We start from the raw sequence: 17,400 nt of genomic DNA on the forward strand, positions 1-17,400 counted from the left end.
AGCTTATACCTTGAAAATATAAATGGGGTGGGGTGCCTGGGTGGCTCAATTGGTTAAACATCCAATTTCAGCTCAGGTCATGATCTCATGGCTCCTGAGTTCCAGCCGCACTTTGGGCTCTGTGCTGACAGCTCAGAGTCTGGAGCCTGTTTGGGATGCTGTGTCTCCTCTCTCTTCCTGTTTTCCACTTGTGCTCTGTCTCTCTCTCTCAAGAATAAATATTTTTTAAAAATTATATGTTTGTGTGTGTGTGTGAAAAGTTTCACAATGGAAAGTCAAAGAGTGAATAAAACGGGGAAATCCAGCCATGTGCTGCTTACATGAGGTGTATCTAAAACAAGACATACATGATTGGAACAATGAATGCAACAGATGAAGAATGTCAGGAGCCTTATGCCTGAAGGAGGAATAATAGGTAATATAAGAAAAGTTGAATTAGAGGGAAGAGCACTTTGAGGACAAAATCAAACATGATATGTGACACATAACATCAACCAATTGTGGGACCAATGAGCCCAGACCATGGGAAGTATATTTGTATCAGGCTGATTTGTTTTTGTGAATATCTTTATGGAGTTATGGGATTGAGGCAGTGGGTGTTGTGAGTGACAGTTTTCCTCAGAACAGGAAGTGGCTGGTGTGAGAAATAACCGACTGACCCAATCAAAGGGGGGACATGGAGACTGAGTACGGTGAAGGGAGGCTTTTATCAACATTCTTGCAGGAGCAGGTGTCGGACTGACAGACACCCTTGGGGCAGTCACAGCAGACAATTGATCTCCTAGCCTGCAAGTCCCGCCCCTGATTCCTGATTGGATGAGTCCTCCAGAGATCACAGCCTTACCTGGATGTCGCCTGTGCCCATACAAGGCAAGAAGTAGTCCGATTGGAACAAATGTACCTTTTCTGAGGGGATACAGAGACTTTCACTCCCTCCTTTGTTCTTGACCCATGCTCATTGCAAAGCCTCCAAAAAAATAAGCGCGCAAAACAGAAAGGGAAGAAGAACCAGGAGGCCAAGTGTCCTAGAATCCAATAGGTTGTAAACCTACTTTTAACTAAACAGCACAGCTTTTATTTGGTATTTCTGAAAATGAATCATCTTCCTTACTTCTCACAGGGGCTCTTGAGATCAAGGAGGGGCATGTTTCTTGGGACCCAGAGACAGTAGGAGCTGGGAGAGAGGATTTGATGGTGGTGGTAGTTGGGAAGGTGGGGAGGGTCCAAATCTTACCTGATATCATGGGCGTCACTGGAAGGGCTGTGCCTCCAAGCCTCTAAGTTATGTTCACGCTCACCTGCAAATATTCTTACAGTAGAAACAGATTGGTCAGGTTGCCATTATTAGGTGGAGTGAACTGCTTTGAGTCTACTGTGTCCTTTTCCTCAAGAGGAAGTAGCAGGGAAATTTATGTTTAGGCCTGCCTGCATGGGTGTGATGCTTAGCCCTTGGATAGGAAAGGGTGGGGTGCCATGACACTCCCATCTGACTGTGTCCAATTAGGGGCTCCTTCAGTTAAGCGTCTGGCTCTTGGTTTCAGCTCAGGCCATGATCTCATGATCTCAAGACCTCATGGTTCATGAGTGTGAGCCCCACATTGAGCTCCGTGCTGCTAGTGTCAGCCTGGTTGGGAATTTCTGTCTCTAGTGTCCCTCTCAATCTCAGTCTCTCCCCCACTAGCTCGCTCTCTCTGTCTCTCTGTCTCTCTGTCTCTCTCTTAAAAAAAACTGTATCCGATCAGAAAGGAGAAATTTCTTTAAAGTTGAGATCAGTGTATTCTTAGAAAATGTAGGCATGCTAAGCAAAAATAAGTCAGGTGGAGAAGGGCAGATACGATATGTTTGCACTCATAGCTCTAACAGGAGAAACCTAACAGAGATCCATAGGGAGGGGAAGGGGGAAAGAGAGTTGGGGAGAGTGAGGGACACAAATCATGAGAGACTATTGAATACTGAAAACCAACTGGACAGAAGGGGGAGGAGGAAGGAGAGAAGGGGGTGAGGGCCATGGAGAGGGGCACTGGTGGGGAGAAGCACTGGGTTTATATGGAAACCAACTTGACCATAAACTATTAAATATTAAAAAAAAAAGAACGAAAATGTACGGATGCCGTTAGGAAATGAAAACATCTCTAGTTCTCTGGTCCTTCTATGTACTTTGATCCCAAAGGTTGTGAATTACATTTTGATGATAGAGTTCTTACTCACCATTGTGCTCTCATGACTAACAAATGTCTGGCATCCAGCTGGTGTCCAATACCTATTTATTGAATAAACGAATGAAAGGAACAGGTATTGTTGAAGAGTCACCAGAAATCCTTGTTGTTTTCTATTCGTTTGCTATGGCGCCCTCTGGTGTTTGTCTTTGGTAGTTTCTGAAGCCCTGGAAAGGACAGTGGTGCCTTAAACCAGGATTATCTTCATGACAGCAGACGCAGAAGTGAATAAAAATGGTCTGGGTGCTTCCTTGGCTGTTTGTGGACTGTTTGGACTGGGAGAGACAAACTACGTGTAGCCCCACTGGTAACAACAGGAGGAAGCTAGGCGTCTGAGACAGGAAGTGATCCTCTCAAGGCTACACAGGTAGGGAAGGACCCGGTTGGGGGAAGAGCCAGATGTCTTGCCTCCCAGTTCAAGCAAGTCCACTACCTTTCCTGAAGCACTTGGGAAGATATTTTCAGGCCAGGAACATTCTTTGCCTGGTTGCCCTCTGGTCAAATCAGAGGGGCCATTTTTAATGCATATTCTGCAATCGAGTGAAAGAATGAAAAATGAGCCTGAGCAACATGAACGTAAGTGTCTTCCCCCTGCATGTCAGCTGCTGTAGGACTCAGGACACCAAACATAATTGTGAAAGCTGGAAAGAGCTCTTAAGTGTCTGGCTTTTGTCTTTGAGAAACCGTGGTGTCCCTCATGATGCTGAGATTGCAGGCACACAGCCAGGGTCTAAACCTTTGCCCTCCAAGAACCATTCAGTGATTTTCACTAAATGGGGTTGATTCCGCCAGTCTGCAGAATGCTTCCAGTTGGTCCAAGGATAATCGTTAGGCTGGTGACTGTATTAATGAAGGCCATGACAGCTATTCTAATAGATAGGTTCCCAACCGTGGACAATTCAATGCATTAGAAGTTATTTTTCACTTGCATAAAGTCTAATTGATAGCAGAGGGAGGGGTTTTCTTTCATGCTCTCCCTCAGAGACACAGGCTGACAAAGACCATGTTCATTATAAGGCTTCCATTGTGAATTGCAAGATTACTGATTACGCATGAAAACCCAGTCTCAGAGTCACTGCCACTGCACTGGGCCAGGAACCAGATGAATGTGGAGGCTTGGGGCATGAGGAGCTTTATCCAAAATAAAGTTCTCCATTGCAGCCAAAGAGTCAATGGCCATTAGGTAGAGAATGGAAATTGACTGAACGCAACAACTCCAGTGGGTCATTCAATCACTTTGGTAATGTGGTATTCACACACTTCCCCCATCCTGCCTTGCTTCATGCGATTTTGTAATGGGATTTTAATCTTTCTGCTAGAGACTGAGCAATTTTCAGCAAGGGACCTCATTCAGGTCGCTCTGTAATCTCCATTGTGCCTTGATATTGAGTACGCAATGTTTGCTCTTTGAACTGAAAGTGACTAATATGTGGATTTGAGAATCTACCACACTGAAACAACAATGTTCTTGTCAGACAGATGCTCAACTGACTGAGCCACCCAGGTGCCCTGAAACTAAATTTTCTTGAAGGAACTTAGAATTAATTAATTGGCTAACTTAACTCAAAATGGAAATACTGAACTGAAAAAATAGAGTAACTAAATTACAGGATTCAGATTCCTTTGGTTGAAATTAGGGTCCCAATTTTCTCCCTACGTGAGTAAGTTCTGAGCCTGTGTCCCATCTCTCTGGCCCTTTGCAGAGCCCCACAATGGAGCTCAAGGGCTTCCAGCTCCTTACAGATCTGAGAATAAAAATGGCTTTAGAGTCCCAAATTCTTTGGTCAGAGATTTTATAAAAATGTTGGTCCTAAGTTCTCCATTTTCTTCTCATGTCTTCCATTCCTTTTCCCCCTCCCTCCCTCTGTTCCTTCCTTCTTCCCTAGCTCCCTTCCTGCTTTCCTCCCTCTCTTCTTCCCTTCCTCCTTCTGTTCCTCCTTCCCTTTCTTCCTTCCTTCCTTCCTTGCTTCCTTCTTACCCTCTTTCCTTCCTTCCCTCCTTCCTTCCATCCTTCCATTGTTTGCTTATTGTTTCCCAGCATATTTTATAATTTTACCAGGATTATTGATATGAAGAGCCTAGCTCATCATTTCTGGGAACTCAAACCCATTTAAAAATATTCTTGAATTTCAAAGAGAAGCTCATGATTAGATTTTGTAACACTTTGTTATTTTAGAACTTCTAACTTGTTCTAAGAGTTTCTGAGCTGACTTCTGTGTTTCTAGTCCTACAGCTATATTTTTAGCTCTTTAAATTTGCATTAGATACTTTCATAACCAACTGTTGATGTACTTTGCGTCTCTCCTCACCAGTTGCTTTGCATAGACCCCTCCAGGCCCAGACCAGCTGCTCAGGTTGGATAAAAGGAGCCCTTGCCATGTAAGCTGAGCTGCATGGGGCAGGCAGGGACAGCAAGATGGTGTCACAGAGGCAGGTCCTCATATCCTTGATGTTGTGGGTCTCAGGTGAGAAATTTCAAACTTGCCTTGTTTCTTTGAAGTAGTATCATCTTATAGTTAAAAAAATATTTTACGACATAATGAGAAATACTGGCTATTTCCAAACTAGACCCAGTTATGCACTGACATGTACACCACTTTTCAAACGATATATTTCAGGGGGTCTGTGATAAATGCGTGTGTCTCATCATTACCCGCTCTGCTTGCAGGTGCCTGCGGGGCGATCACGATGACGCAGTCTCCAGGCTCCCTGGCTGTGTCTCTGGGTCAGCGCGTCACCTTGAACTGCAGGGCCAGTCAGAGTGTTAGCAAGTGGGTAGACTGGTACCAACAAAAACCCGGGCAGCATCCTAAGCTGCTCATCTACAATGGAAACAACCGGGCATCTGGAGTCCCTGACCGATTCAGCGGCAGTGGGTCTGGGACAGATTTCACCCTCACCATCAGCAGCCTCCAGGCTGAAGATGTGGCGACTTATTACTGTCAGCAGCATAGTAGCTCTCCTCCCACAGTGCTGCAGCCTCGTACACAAACCTCCTCCCCAGGGCCGTGGGGCAGGGAGGCTTGGCTGCACCTGCTGCTTCCTCCCTGCTCAGCCCTGAACACGCACGTTCCTGTGTCTCTTCAAGAAGCTGCCTCTCCTGACTACTCCTTACAGGATAGTTTAAGGCCCAGGGTAAATAAAGGGTATGGCTTCTTTTGGATTCCTTTTAGTGGGAGATTAGTGAACACAATGCCTTAGAGATGTCTTAGAGAAGCTGTCAGTTTTTGTGGCATAGAAACTGGCATTTTTTGCACACACAGATGGCATAATTGAGCCAGTAAGATCCGCCTCTAGCCTTTGGCGAAGGAATCGGTGAATTTTACACCATGATGGGTGAATTCTCTCTTCCCTTTGCATCCTTTACTCTGGAATTTTACTAATTTATTTCCTTATTCCCTTGGTCTCCTTCCTTCACCCGCAGTCACAAGAGCATCTTCTATTCCAGCCATCAGAGATGGGGTCCAGGGCTCTCCTGCTACGGATCCTGCAGTCCTGGGTCCCAGGTGAGAGGGGAGCACATGGAGAGATGTTGGCCATGAAGCTTTTGGTGTCTCTGGGCTCTTGGTGGCTGAAATTAAAGCGTTTGGTTAGGTTTTAGGTTGCCCAGTTACCTTTTGTTTTCTGGTTACTCAGCATGTCATCCATGACTTTGACTACAAGGGTCATCAATGACGTGGGCATATACTGCTGGGAGCCGCTCGGCCTTGCTGGATGACACAGTCACAGTGAGGAAATGGCAGACCTTTGTACAGCTCCTGCCATGAGAGGCGAATCTGGTATCACCTTCTGCTACCACTGCTCATGTGAAATTCAGCCTGTTGTCATTGATTAGGCCTTACTGCGTTACAAATGAGACTGATATTTCCCACACAGCTACCCAATAAAAAAACATTTTCCTGTCCCTGCATAAAAGAATTTGGATCAAAACATTATAAATGTTTGGCAAAAGACTCTTCCAATGACCCTCGCAGACCCAAAACATAGACCTGAAGGGGTTAAAAACACAAACATTGCATTTGAGTCTGGCCTGGAGAAAAGGAGTCAATTTGGAGATAAGAATTAAATACAAGGTCAAAAATGTACTCCATTTGAGTCTGGTCCGAAGAAAATGGAGCCTAAGTTGGAGATTAGATGTAGAAGACAAGGTCAGAACACAATCCCCTCCCAAAGTCTACGTTCGACAAATATCCTCCCTTACACTGACTTTAGTTATGAGAAGGATAAGAATGTGGGAAACCCATGTCCAAGGCCTACACACATAGGCCCCCATTGTGCTTACATCGAAAAAAGGGCCTTCTCGAGCAACTTGTTAATAAACTTTTTTTCTCTTTTCTTTTTCTGTCTTGTATTTTATAATCCAATCAAATAACTCTTAGCCTATATATAGACAACTTAACCTATATTTTAATCTTAGATTTACTAACCTTAGTAATATGTATATTAATCCTGTTTTCTACAAAAACATCCTGTTATATTCTTGGCTATAAAATTTACTCAATTTCACTGTAAGTACTTTACATGAATTGGTTGTAACTTCTTAATTAAAAAACGAAGTCACAAATATTGGCCTATAACCGACCCATACAAAACAAGTTAGGTTTGCTACTTTCTTAATCTGGGAGACTGGTGCCAGGAATGAATGGGATGCTTCTAAAGAACACTTCTGTAGAACTTGTTTCTGTACACTTTCAATGATTGAAGCACCTTATCACTCAAAATTAGTCACTGTAAACAATTCCTATTTTCTGATGTCATGTTATTGCTTGATGAATAAAAAAAGACACCAAAGCAGACAGAGCAGAGATGCCCGCCTATTGATCAAGAAAGATCTGTTGATCAAGAAAATTTTTCTGATTTTCCCCTTCTGGAGTGCAGTCCGATAGGTGAGTACACAGAGTACACACGGGGAGCAGGAGCGCCCCCAAAGGTCTCCCCCTACACCCCATAATCCTCTCTCACCCCCCTCTCCGCCCTCACCTGGGATCCAGAGCACCAGCAGCACCAGCAGCTGAGCAGGGAACCTCACTGTGAGAAGCAGATCTGATGAGTCCTGACAGGTGAAGAGAAGGACAGAGCTGAGCTTTATGTCAGGGGGCAGGTCCTCCCTGAGGACAACATGCTACCCCCTGGGGGTGTGGCAGAGCTTAAAGAGCCAAAGGCAGAGCCACACACACTTCTCCTGTGAACAAAGTACCTTCAAATGTTTTCTGTGCTTGGAAGGAAACCAACAGAGACACATTCCTTACTGCTGAGTGGGAAGAAGGACCTAAGTGTCTCAGAAGACACAGTGCTCATAGCCCCGCCCTTCTGAGAAAGTTCCAGAGACCCTGAAGATGTGGACTTGAGTGTCCTGAGTCACTTTCTGGCAGGTGAATGGCCATCCTGCTGGGATCCTCTCAGCTACTGTCCAGGATGAAACAGAGCCTCCCCACTCCCGCTGATGGGCAGAGTATCTTCAAATACAGGATTAACTAGAGAGAGTTCTAGAGTCTGTGGTATCTGCTGTTTCCAGGTTAATGGTTTAGACAATTTAAAAATGGTCAAATAATGAATTAGACTAATCTTGAGACCTTTCGAGAAGATGAAAGTAAAAGGCAAGGGAAAAAAGAATATCTCCTAAGTAGCGAACTGTAGCCCTGCTGAAGATAATAGGAAAGGAGAATTTCGTGTTTCGGGCCTTGAGTGTGCAGTTTTAGGTAACCATCTGTTACACCGTGGTGTGTATTCTGTCATTCTTCTCTCTTTTCCCCAGGATATTTAGGATAGATAGATAGATAGATAGATAGATAGATAGATAGATAGATAAGTATATAGATAGACAGACAAGACATACCATATGGTACATATGAGATATGGATACTCATACAAACACATAGCACCTCAAATCAAAGAGATTTCTAAGGAAAGCAATTTCTAAGTGTATTCGATAATGTTTCAATTTGTCATATTTCATTTTGTTTAATATTGTTTTCCTTTTGATGCTTAGAGAAATTCTTTTATATATGGAGTACATAAGCAGTGTCAGAGGATTTGGGGTCCTGGTAGTTCTGTGTGAGAAGCTGAGTCTCACACTGGTTTGTTAGGCGGCAACAACCATGAGTCCGTGAGTTCAAAATCAGATTCTGTGTGTGCGGATAGCAAAACTGGGAAACTATTCTAATGTGTGGGTGTAACCTGTGTCTATAGCTCACCTGCTTTGGATTCTGTGTGTGTGTCTCTCTCGGACCCGCAATTCTCTAGTATGTGTGCGATTGTGTGTGTGTGTGTTGTGTGGGCACATGCACATATCTAGGCATGTATATGATTTATCTTTGTTTATCACTGGTCATTGCTATAAACATTAAACGAAAATGAAGGGAACAGTGTCACATTGCCTAGTGAGACTCACCACACACCAGTCAGGGTGCAGTTGCGAGTTCTGCCAGGAAACGGCTGTGTTGTATAAGCCTACAAACCTACAAACATCTAATGGGATGATTGAGGTTTCCAGGTAACAACAGGATATTACAAGCCAGGTCAGATTTTTTTGTTTATAGACAAAAAGTCATGGAAATGTTAGAGCAGTAAATAATTTTTAAAAAAGTGATTTATCAGTCTTACAGAGAATTTAGGTAGGGCTGTAAAATAACCCCCCTGTAAACTTATCACCCCTGTAGAAACATTTGGTCCACCCGCCCCCTTTCTGTCTCTCTACTTCCAGGTCTATTTCTTAGAATATATTGATGTTCAGTGGTCAGCCTCACTTACCGAGGAAGCAAATGCACAGAAAGGTGGTGGATGAGCAGGAGGACTTTTGGATGATTCTCTTTGGTAACCAGTGTAATCTTAAAAAAAGGAAAAGAAAGAAACTAGATGTAATGATTTCCCTGTTTAAAACTGTTCAAAGATTTCACATTGCAGGTACAAAATCCTTGTCACATCCTCCTACAACCTACACACATGGTTCTCATTTTTGGCCACTGTGATTGGAATCCCCTGGGGAACGTTAAAAACTACTGATGCCTGGATTCCATCCCTGTAGTTTCTAATGAAACTGGTCTGGGTGGTCACTGGCCACTGGGATTTTTCATGAACCCTCAGGGTCATTCCAGCGTGCTGTGACTTGAGCCCTGGCTACTGTCTGCGTTTCTTACCACGCTCCCTCTCCTTTTGCTCCATTCCCCAGGCCTCCTGTCTGATCTTTGTGTTGAGTCCTTTCTCCCCTCAGGAGGACCCAGTGCCTCCTTGCTACAGAGCCAGATGCCACCAACCCTTCCATGCCAACCCCAGATTCCATCAATGTTAGGATCCTGGCCCCTGGGGTCCTCTTTCCTATCAGAAATTTGGAACTTTGGAGAGCTGTGAGTTTAATAAATAGAGTCTTTTGTCCCTGGTTGTACTTGGAAACCTGTGCATCTTTAGATATCAATTATAATAATCATGGGGCTAATTTTGTCTCCACAGTGAAGATGTGAAAGGGTGAGGAATTAAAATTCCTTCATGCAGGATCAGGACCAGAGTGAGGCTGTGCGGTCCTTGCCCCAGGCACAAAGCTTAAGGAGCTATGTATGGAGATATATGTTTATGGATATATATAACCCATATCGGTAGCTCAGATAAAATAATATTTTAATGCAAATTTAAAAATTTATGCCAAAAATGCATGATAAAAAACTACAAGAACTGGAAGTAAAGACTGGATCTACCCTGTGGATAAAGACATTCCAGCGGGGACTGTTTGCTCTGTGGCTGCAGGACACCTGAGAGACTTTGGTGCTGTGCCCTTTCGTGGCTGGTGTGTCTCAAGCAAGGGCGGGAGGGAGTTTCAGGATCAAATTTGTGATGAGAATATTTTCTAGTAAAGTGCAAATGGACCAATCGTGGGAAAGAATGCCATATTTCTCTGAAGGTTTTAAAAGAAATTGAAAAAAACTGAAGATGTGTTTCCTCAGAAAGCTGTAGGGTAGGTACTCAGAATCCTGGAGATACCCATTTTGTTGATTCTGCCATGAGGCGTGGTCAGCGAGGGTGAGAGGCAGTCAGGGGGCTTGTAATTCCAGATCATCAGGGGCATCTGGGGAGCTCAGTAGGTTAAGCAGCTGACTTAGGCTCAGGTCATGATCGCAGGGCTCCTGGGTTTGGCCCTACATCAGGCTCTACACTGACAGTGTGGAGCCTGCTTGGTATTCCCTCTCTCTCTGCCCCTCCCCAGCTTATGCTCTCTCTCACGAAATTAAATAAACTAAAGGGGAAAAAAAAGATATACAATTGGATATACCCTTAAATTTTTTCCCCAAGGGGAGAGACTTGGAGAGTACAGTCATGTCCCACACCGTCTTGCCTAGATTTCCCATGTATGCAGCCCAGCAGTTGAGTCCTACCCCATGAGCTCTAAAAAGTAAGAGAAGTGATACGAATGGTCTGAGGAGAGGACGATGGGGAGGCAGAACCAGGTGCCATGCCTGGCACTCTTACAGGCAGACGTGGTGGCACCTGAGGGATGTGAAGAGTGTTATCCGTCAGGATCCTCCAGAGACACACAACCAGTGAGATATCATGGAGAGAGAGATTCTGAGAATTGAAGGGTGTGGGGTTGGTGAGTCCAGAATCTGTAGAGCAGGCTGGCAGGCTGGAAATTCAGGTCAGTGTTGATACTGCAGCCTTAAGTGGGGAATCTGAGGGCTGGAAACTCAGGCGGAGTTTCTACTGCTGCATCTTAAGGAAGAATTGCTTCTCCTTTGGGAAATCTCAGTCTTGCTTCTTAAAGCCTTCAACTGATTGGACCAGGCCCCCTCCCTCATTATGGAGAGTAATCTGTATTATGCAAGCTCTCCAAATTTAAATGCTAATCACACCAGAAACTACCTTCAGGACAATATCTAAGCTGGCACTGGACCACACACCTGGGCACCATAGCCTAGTTAAAGTGACACGTAAAATTCACCATCATTAGGGGCAAACTGGAAGGGTGAGTGTTGGGAGACTTGAACCTTTGTGAGGGTGAGGTATGGATCCCCAGCTAAGGTCTACTGGATACAGAGCATTGCTGGGTCTTAGGAAATTTCTCGGGCCAAGAAGCGGTGCAGAGCCTCATGGACACCCATAGAACATCCGATGTGTCCCCTGACCGTGTAAGCGTCAGACATTCGCTGCACTCAGAGAAAAGGTGGGAAGAGTTTCAGTAGCTGGACATGCAGTAGACCCGTAGCCACAAAAACCTCATCCCTCCTTATGGTGACACAGGCTCAGTTTCTTAAAGGAATTGCACGGCCCCCACCCCCTCTCTTTCCTCTGCTGGAGAGTGAACGACAGGTCTAGGAGCAGGCAACCCTGAGCTGACTTCTCAAACCGTTGGATGGAACTAAATTTTCTTTTCTTTTCTTTCTTTCTTTTTTTTTTGTTTATTAATACTTGAGAGATCGAGACCGAGAATGTGAACATGATAGGGGCAGAGAGAGGAGGACAGAGGATTGAAAGCAGGCTCAGTGCTGACAGCAGCGAGCCCAATGTGGGGCTGAGACAGATAGGGGGTTTGACTCAATGAACTGTGGGATCATGATCTGAGCCAAAGTCAGATGCTCAAATGACAGAGCCACTCAAGTACCCTGGAACTAAATTTTCTTGAAAGAACCTACAGATAATTAATTGGCTAATTTAACATAAAATGGAAATATTGAACTGAAAATAGAATAACTAAAATTCCGAATTCAGACTTCCCTTCGCTCAAATTAGGGTCCTACTTTTCTCCCTACATGAGTAAGTTCTGAGCCTGTGTCCCGTCTCTCTGGCCCTTTGCGCAGCCCCTCAAACGAGCTCAAGGGCTTTCAGCTCCTTACAGATCTGCAGGATACAAATGGCTTTAGAGTCCCAATATCTTTGGTCAGAGATTTTATAAAAAGGTGGGACCAAAGTTCTCCATATTCTTCTCGTGCCTTCCATTTTTTCCCCCCTCCCTCCCTCTGTTTTTACTTCCTCCCTTCCTCCCTCCCTCCTTTCCTTCCTTGTTCCCTTCCTTCTTTCCTTTCTTCTCTCCACTCTTCCATTGTTTATTGTTTCCCAGCATATTTTATAATTTCACCAGGATTAATGATATGAAGAGCCTAGCTCATCATTTCTGGGAACTCAACCCATTTAACAATAGTCTTGAATTTCAAATAGAAGCTCATGATTAGCTCTTGTAGCACTTTGTCATTTTAGAACTTCTACCTTGTTCTAAGAGTTTCTGAGCTGACTTCTGTGTTTCTAGTCCTGCAACTATAGTTTTGGAGATATTTTTGGCTCTTAAAATTTACATTCGATACTTTCACAACCTACTGCTGACACAGTTTGCTTCTTTCCTTATCAGTTGTTTTGCATAGACCTCTCCAGGCCCAGACCAGCTGCTCAGGTTAGATAAAAGGGGCATTTGCCATGTAAGCTGAGCTGCGTTGGGCAGGCAGGGACAGCAAGATGGTGTCACAGAGGCAGGTCCTCATATCCTTGATGCTGTGGGTCTCAGGTGAGAAATTTCAAACTTGCCACATTCCTTTCGGAGTAGTATCGTTTTAGTTCACCACTTTTCAAACGACGTATTTCAGGGGGTCTGCGATAAAGTGCATGTGTCTCATCATTACACCCTCATGCTTGCAGGTGCCTGCGGGGCGATTATGATGACACAGTCTCCAGGCTTCCTGGCTGGGTCTCTAGGTCAGCAAGTAACCATGAACTGCAGGGCCAGTCAGAGTGTTGGCTTGTCCATAGCTTGGTACCAGCAGAAACCCGGGCAGCATCCTAAGCAGCTCATCTACAATGGAAACAACTGGGCATCTGGAGTCTCCGACCGATTCAGCGGCAGTGGGTTTGGGACAGATTTCACCCTCACCATCAGCAACCTCCAGGCTGAAGATGTGGCGACTTATTACTGTCAGCAGCTTTATAGCTCTCCTCCTACAGTGCTGCAGCCTCGTACACAAACCTCCTCCCCAGGGCCGTGGGGCAGGGAGGCTTGGCTGCACCTGCTGCTTCCTCCCTGCTGAGCCCTGAACACGCAGGTTCTGTGTCTGCCTGAGAAGCCACCTCTCCAGACTACTCCTTACAGGGTTGTTTAAGGCCCAGGGGGAAATAAAGGGGAAGGCTTCTTCTGGATCCTTTTTAGTGGGAGAGTAGTGAACACGAATGCCAATAAGACCTCTTGCAGAAGCTGTTAGGAGTTGTTGTGTCGAAAGAGGTGGCGTGCTTTGCACAGACAGATGGCATAATTGAATCAGTAAGGTTCGTCTCTAGCCTTTGGCGAAAGGTCCATTGAATTTTACACCCTGATGGATGAATTCTCTCTTCCCTGTGCCTCCTTGACTCTGGAACATTTCTCTTTTATTTCCTCATTCTCTTGGTCTCCTTCCTTCACCCGCAGTGACTAGAGCAGCTTCGAGTCCAGCCATTAGAGACGGGGTCCAGGGCTCCCCTGCCCTGGATCCTGCAGTCCTGAGTCCCAGGTGAGAGGGGAGCGCAAGGTGAGATGTTGGCCATGAAGCTTTTGGTGTCTCTGGGCTCTTGGTGGCTGAAATTAAAGCGTTTGGTTAGGTTTTATGTTGTCCAGTTACCTTTTGTTTTCTGGTTACTCAGCGTGTCATCCATGACTTTGACTAAAAGGGCCATCAATGACATGTGCCTACACTGCTGGGAGCCGCTCGGCCTTGATGGGTGACACAGTCACAGTGAGGAAATGGCATATGTTTGTACAGCTCCTGCAATGAGAGGCGAATCTGGTATCTCCTTCTACTACCACTGCTCATGTGACATTAAGCCTGTTGTCATTCATTAGGCCTTAGAGCGCTCAAAATCAGACTGGTATTCTCCACACAGCTACCCCATAAGAGAAAACATTTTCCTGTCTCTGCATAAGAGAATTTGGATAAAATCACTATAAATGCGGGCGCCTGGGTGGCTCAATCGGTTAAGCGTTTGGCTTCGGCTCAGGTCATGATCTCGCGATTTGCGTGTTTGAACCCCACATCGGGCTCTGTGCTGATATCTAGCTCAGAGCCTGGAGCCTGCTTCACATTCTGTGTCTCCCTCTCTCTCTGACCCTCCCCTATTCCCACTGTCTTTCTCTGTCTCTCAAAAATAAATAAAGTAAAAAATTTTTTAAACATCACTGTATCTTTGGCAAAAGGCCCAAAACATAGACCTGAAGGGGTTAAAAACATAAACATGGCATTTGAGTCAGGCCTGGAGAAAAGGAGCCTAATTTGGAGATATGAATTAAATACAAGGTCAAAAATGTACTCCATTTGAGTCTGGTCCGAGGAAAATTGGAGTTAAATTGGAGATTAGAAGTAGAAGACAAGGTCAGAACACGATCGCCTCCAAAAATCTACATTTGACAAATACCCTGTTTTATACTGACTTCAGTTATGAGAAGGATAATAATGTGGGAAACCCAGGTCCAAGGTCAACACACACAGGGCCCCTATTGTGCTTACATGAAAAAAAGGGCCTTCTCGAGCAACTTGTTAATAAACATTTTTTTCTCTTTCCTTTCCCTCTCTTGTAGTTTATAATCCAATCACAATAACTCTTCGTCTATCTATAGACAATTTAACCGATATTTTAATCTTAACCTTACTAACCTTAGTAATATGTATGTTAATCCTGTTTTCTACTAAAAACATCCTGTTATATTCTTGGTTATAAAATTTACTCAACTTCACTTAAGTACATTACATGATTTGGTTGTAACTTATTAATTAAAAAACAAAGTCATAAATATTATCCAATAACCAACCTGTACAAAACAAGATAGGTTTGCTACTTTCTTAATCTGGGAGACTGGCGCCAGGAATGAATGGGATGCTTCTAAAGAACACTTCTGTAGAACTTGTTTCTGTACACTTTTCATGATTGAAGCACCTTATCACTCAAAATTAGTCACTGTAAACAATTCCTATTTTCTGATGTCATGTTATTGATTGATCAATCAAAAAAGACACCAAAGCAGACACAGCAGAGATGGCTACCTGGAGATCAGGAAAGAAACTTGTGGCTCTTTCATCCCTCTCTCCTGCCAACACCGTCCATCCTTCAGGGATCCCTGGACCTGGTGGACCTGGACTCAGGCACTACACTGGGATGATCTCAGTGCATCTGTTCAGTTTGTTGTGTCTGTCATTCCAGGCTCCACCGGGGGCACTGTGCTGACCCAGTGTCCAGCCTCCCTGCTGTGTCACCAGGGCAGAGTGCCACCATTCCTGCAGGGCCAGTCAGAAAGTCAGTGGTACTTGGGGCATTACCAGCAGTATTACCTGGTATCAACAGCAATCAGAGTACTGTCCCAAGATCCTGATCTATGAAGCCCCCAGGTGAGAGCCTTTGGTCCCCCAGGAGCAATGGCAGTGGGCCTGGGACTGAGTTCACCCTCACAATTGATCCTGTGGAGGCAGGTAATGCTGGCACTGTCATTGCCAGCTGACTAAGGAGGCTCGTCCCACAGTGCTCTGGGTCTAAACCAAACCTCCCCAGGTGGCTGATCAGTGAGGCTCATCTTCTCCCTCAGATGTTCCTCTCTATGACTCAGGGACTCTGGGTGGTTTGTGTAAAGGGGTCAGGATGTGAAACAGTAGAGTGGCAAGTTGACATGTGTCTGTGTGTGTTTTCCACGTAACCAATTTTATAATTTAATTATCATATTACTGCAGAGCTTACATAAAAATCTCTCTATGCTTCCTTAGAAACCTGAGAACTGTAAACATATATATATATATATATATATATATATATATATATATATATACACACACACACACATATACAATGGAGTATTACGTGACAATGAGAAAGAATGAAATATGGCCATTTGTAGCAAAGTGGATGGACCTCAAAGGCGCCATGCTAAGCGAGATAAGTCAGGCAGAGAAGGACAGACATCATATGTTTTTACTCATAGGTCTAACAGGAGAACAGGAGAAACCTACTAGAGGACCATAGGGAGGGGAAGAGGGAAAGAGAGTTGGAGAGAGAGAGGGACACAAATCATGAGAGAATACTGAACACTGAGAATGAACCAAGGGCTGAAGGGGGAGGGGGAGGGGGTGATAGTCATGGAGGGGGGCACTTGTGGGGAGAAGCACTGGGTGTTATATGGAAACCAATTTGACAATAAACAATTATAAAAAAAAAAAAGCTTGGTTCTCAGATCTAAGTATCCTTTCCTCCTTGTCCAATTTTTGTGTCCTTTTTCTGATACTCACTATGTACCTGGGCAAGGTTTTCTCTTCTTTCCTCTCTTTTTCTTTGTCTTTCTTTCTCCTTCCTTCAATCCTTTGATTCATTTGTTCCTTAATCCTTTCTTCCTTCCTTCCTTTCCTTCTTTCTTCCTTCCTTCCTTTTTTTTTTCTTTCTTTCTTTCAAGAGAGAAGGGTAAGAACAGAATGAGAGAGAGAGTCTCAAGGAGTCTCCATGCCCAGTGTGGAGCCTGACACTGGACTTGTTCTTACAAACCACGATGAGACCATGACCTGAGCCAAAATCAAGAGTCAGATGCCTAACCAACTGACCCACCCAGGTGCCCTCCTCTCTTTTTCTATTTTCTGTAACATGACAGGGAAGTGGACTCTGGAAGCCTGAGTGTGCACAGTAACCGAGATGGAGGGTCAGTTATCACATGCCTTCCACCCCTTCCTTGGCCTCCCTTGGGCTTCTGCACCCTCCCCAGGGGGGCGGGGAAGCGCTGACACATAGCCCCCTGTACCATTTTTTCTGAGCATATTCCCATTGACTTCTAACTTTGTAACACCATCTCACCACATGGGAGACTTTATTGTTGTATTTGTTTTCTGTTGCTCCACAACAAATTAGCACAAACTTAGTGTTTAGTGTGTGTAGTTGTTGTTTCACTGTAGTAGAGTAGATACCAATGTTACAGTGGCTTCCATACAGAGCACAGCGATGTGACAATCTGTATGCAGGGCCAGGCCCGCCATGAGTGCAGCTGCCATCTGTGTCCGTACTCTGCCTTACAGGATCAGTGACTATATTCCCTGTGAAACTGAGTCATTCCGTGGTTAGAAGCCTGTATCTTCCACTCCCATTCGGCCCTTTTGCCCTCCCCCCACCCCCTTAGTCTCCTTCCCCTGTGGCAACCACCAGATTGTTCTCTGTATTCATGGGTCACTTCTGCTTTTGTTTAGTTGGTGTGTGATTTTTGTTTTTTCGATTTCACATATAA

General features: G+C 44.7%; 2 gene segments (V, D, J or C); both read left to right on the top strand.

Moving 5' to 3' along the window:
• Positions 1 to 6,515, top strand: part of LOC115290066 — a 22,101-nt gene extending 15,586 nt beyond the window's left edge. Inside the window, 4 exon segments of the V gene segment in view lie at positions 4,577 to 4,681; positions 4,885 to 5,351; positions 5,641 to 5,722; positions 5,853 to 5,948. Of these exon segments, the coding sequence occupies positions 4,633 to 4,681; positions 4,885 to 5,351; positions 5,641 to 5,722; positions 5,853 to 5,866 (612 nt within the window).
• A 6,118-nt stretch (positions 6,516 to 12,633) lies between these two features.
• Positions 12,634 to 13,477, top strand: LOC115290071. The segment is given in 2 exon segments: positions 12,634 to 12,696; positions 12,828 to 13,477. Coding segments are annotated over 2 exon segments (435 nt in total).
• Positions 13,478 to 17,400: the final 3,923 nt, after the last annotated feature.

This window comes from Suricata suricatta, chromosome 4 (genome assembly GCF_006229205.1).
Source record: "Suricata suricatta isolate VVHF042 chromosome 4, meerkat_22Aug2017_6uvM2_HiC, whole genome shotgun sequence".
In the NCBI taxonomy this organism is placed as follows: Eukaryota; Metazoa; Chordata; class Mammalia; order Carnivora; family Herpestidae; genus Suricata; species Suricata suricatta.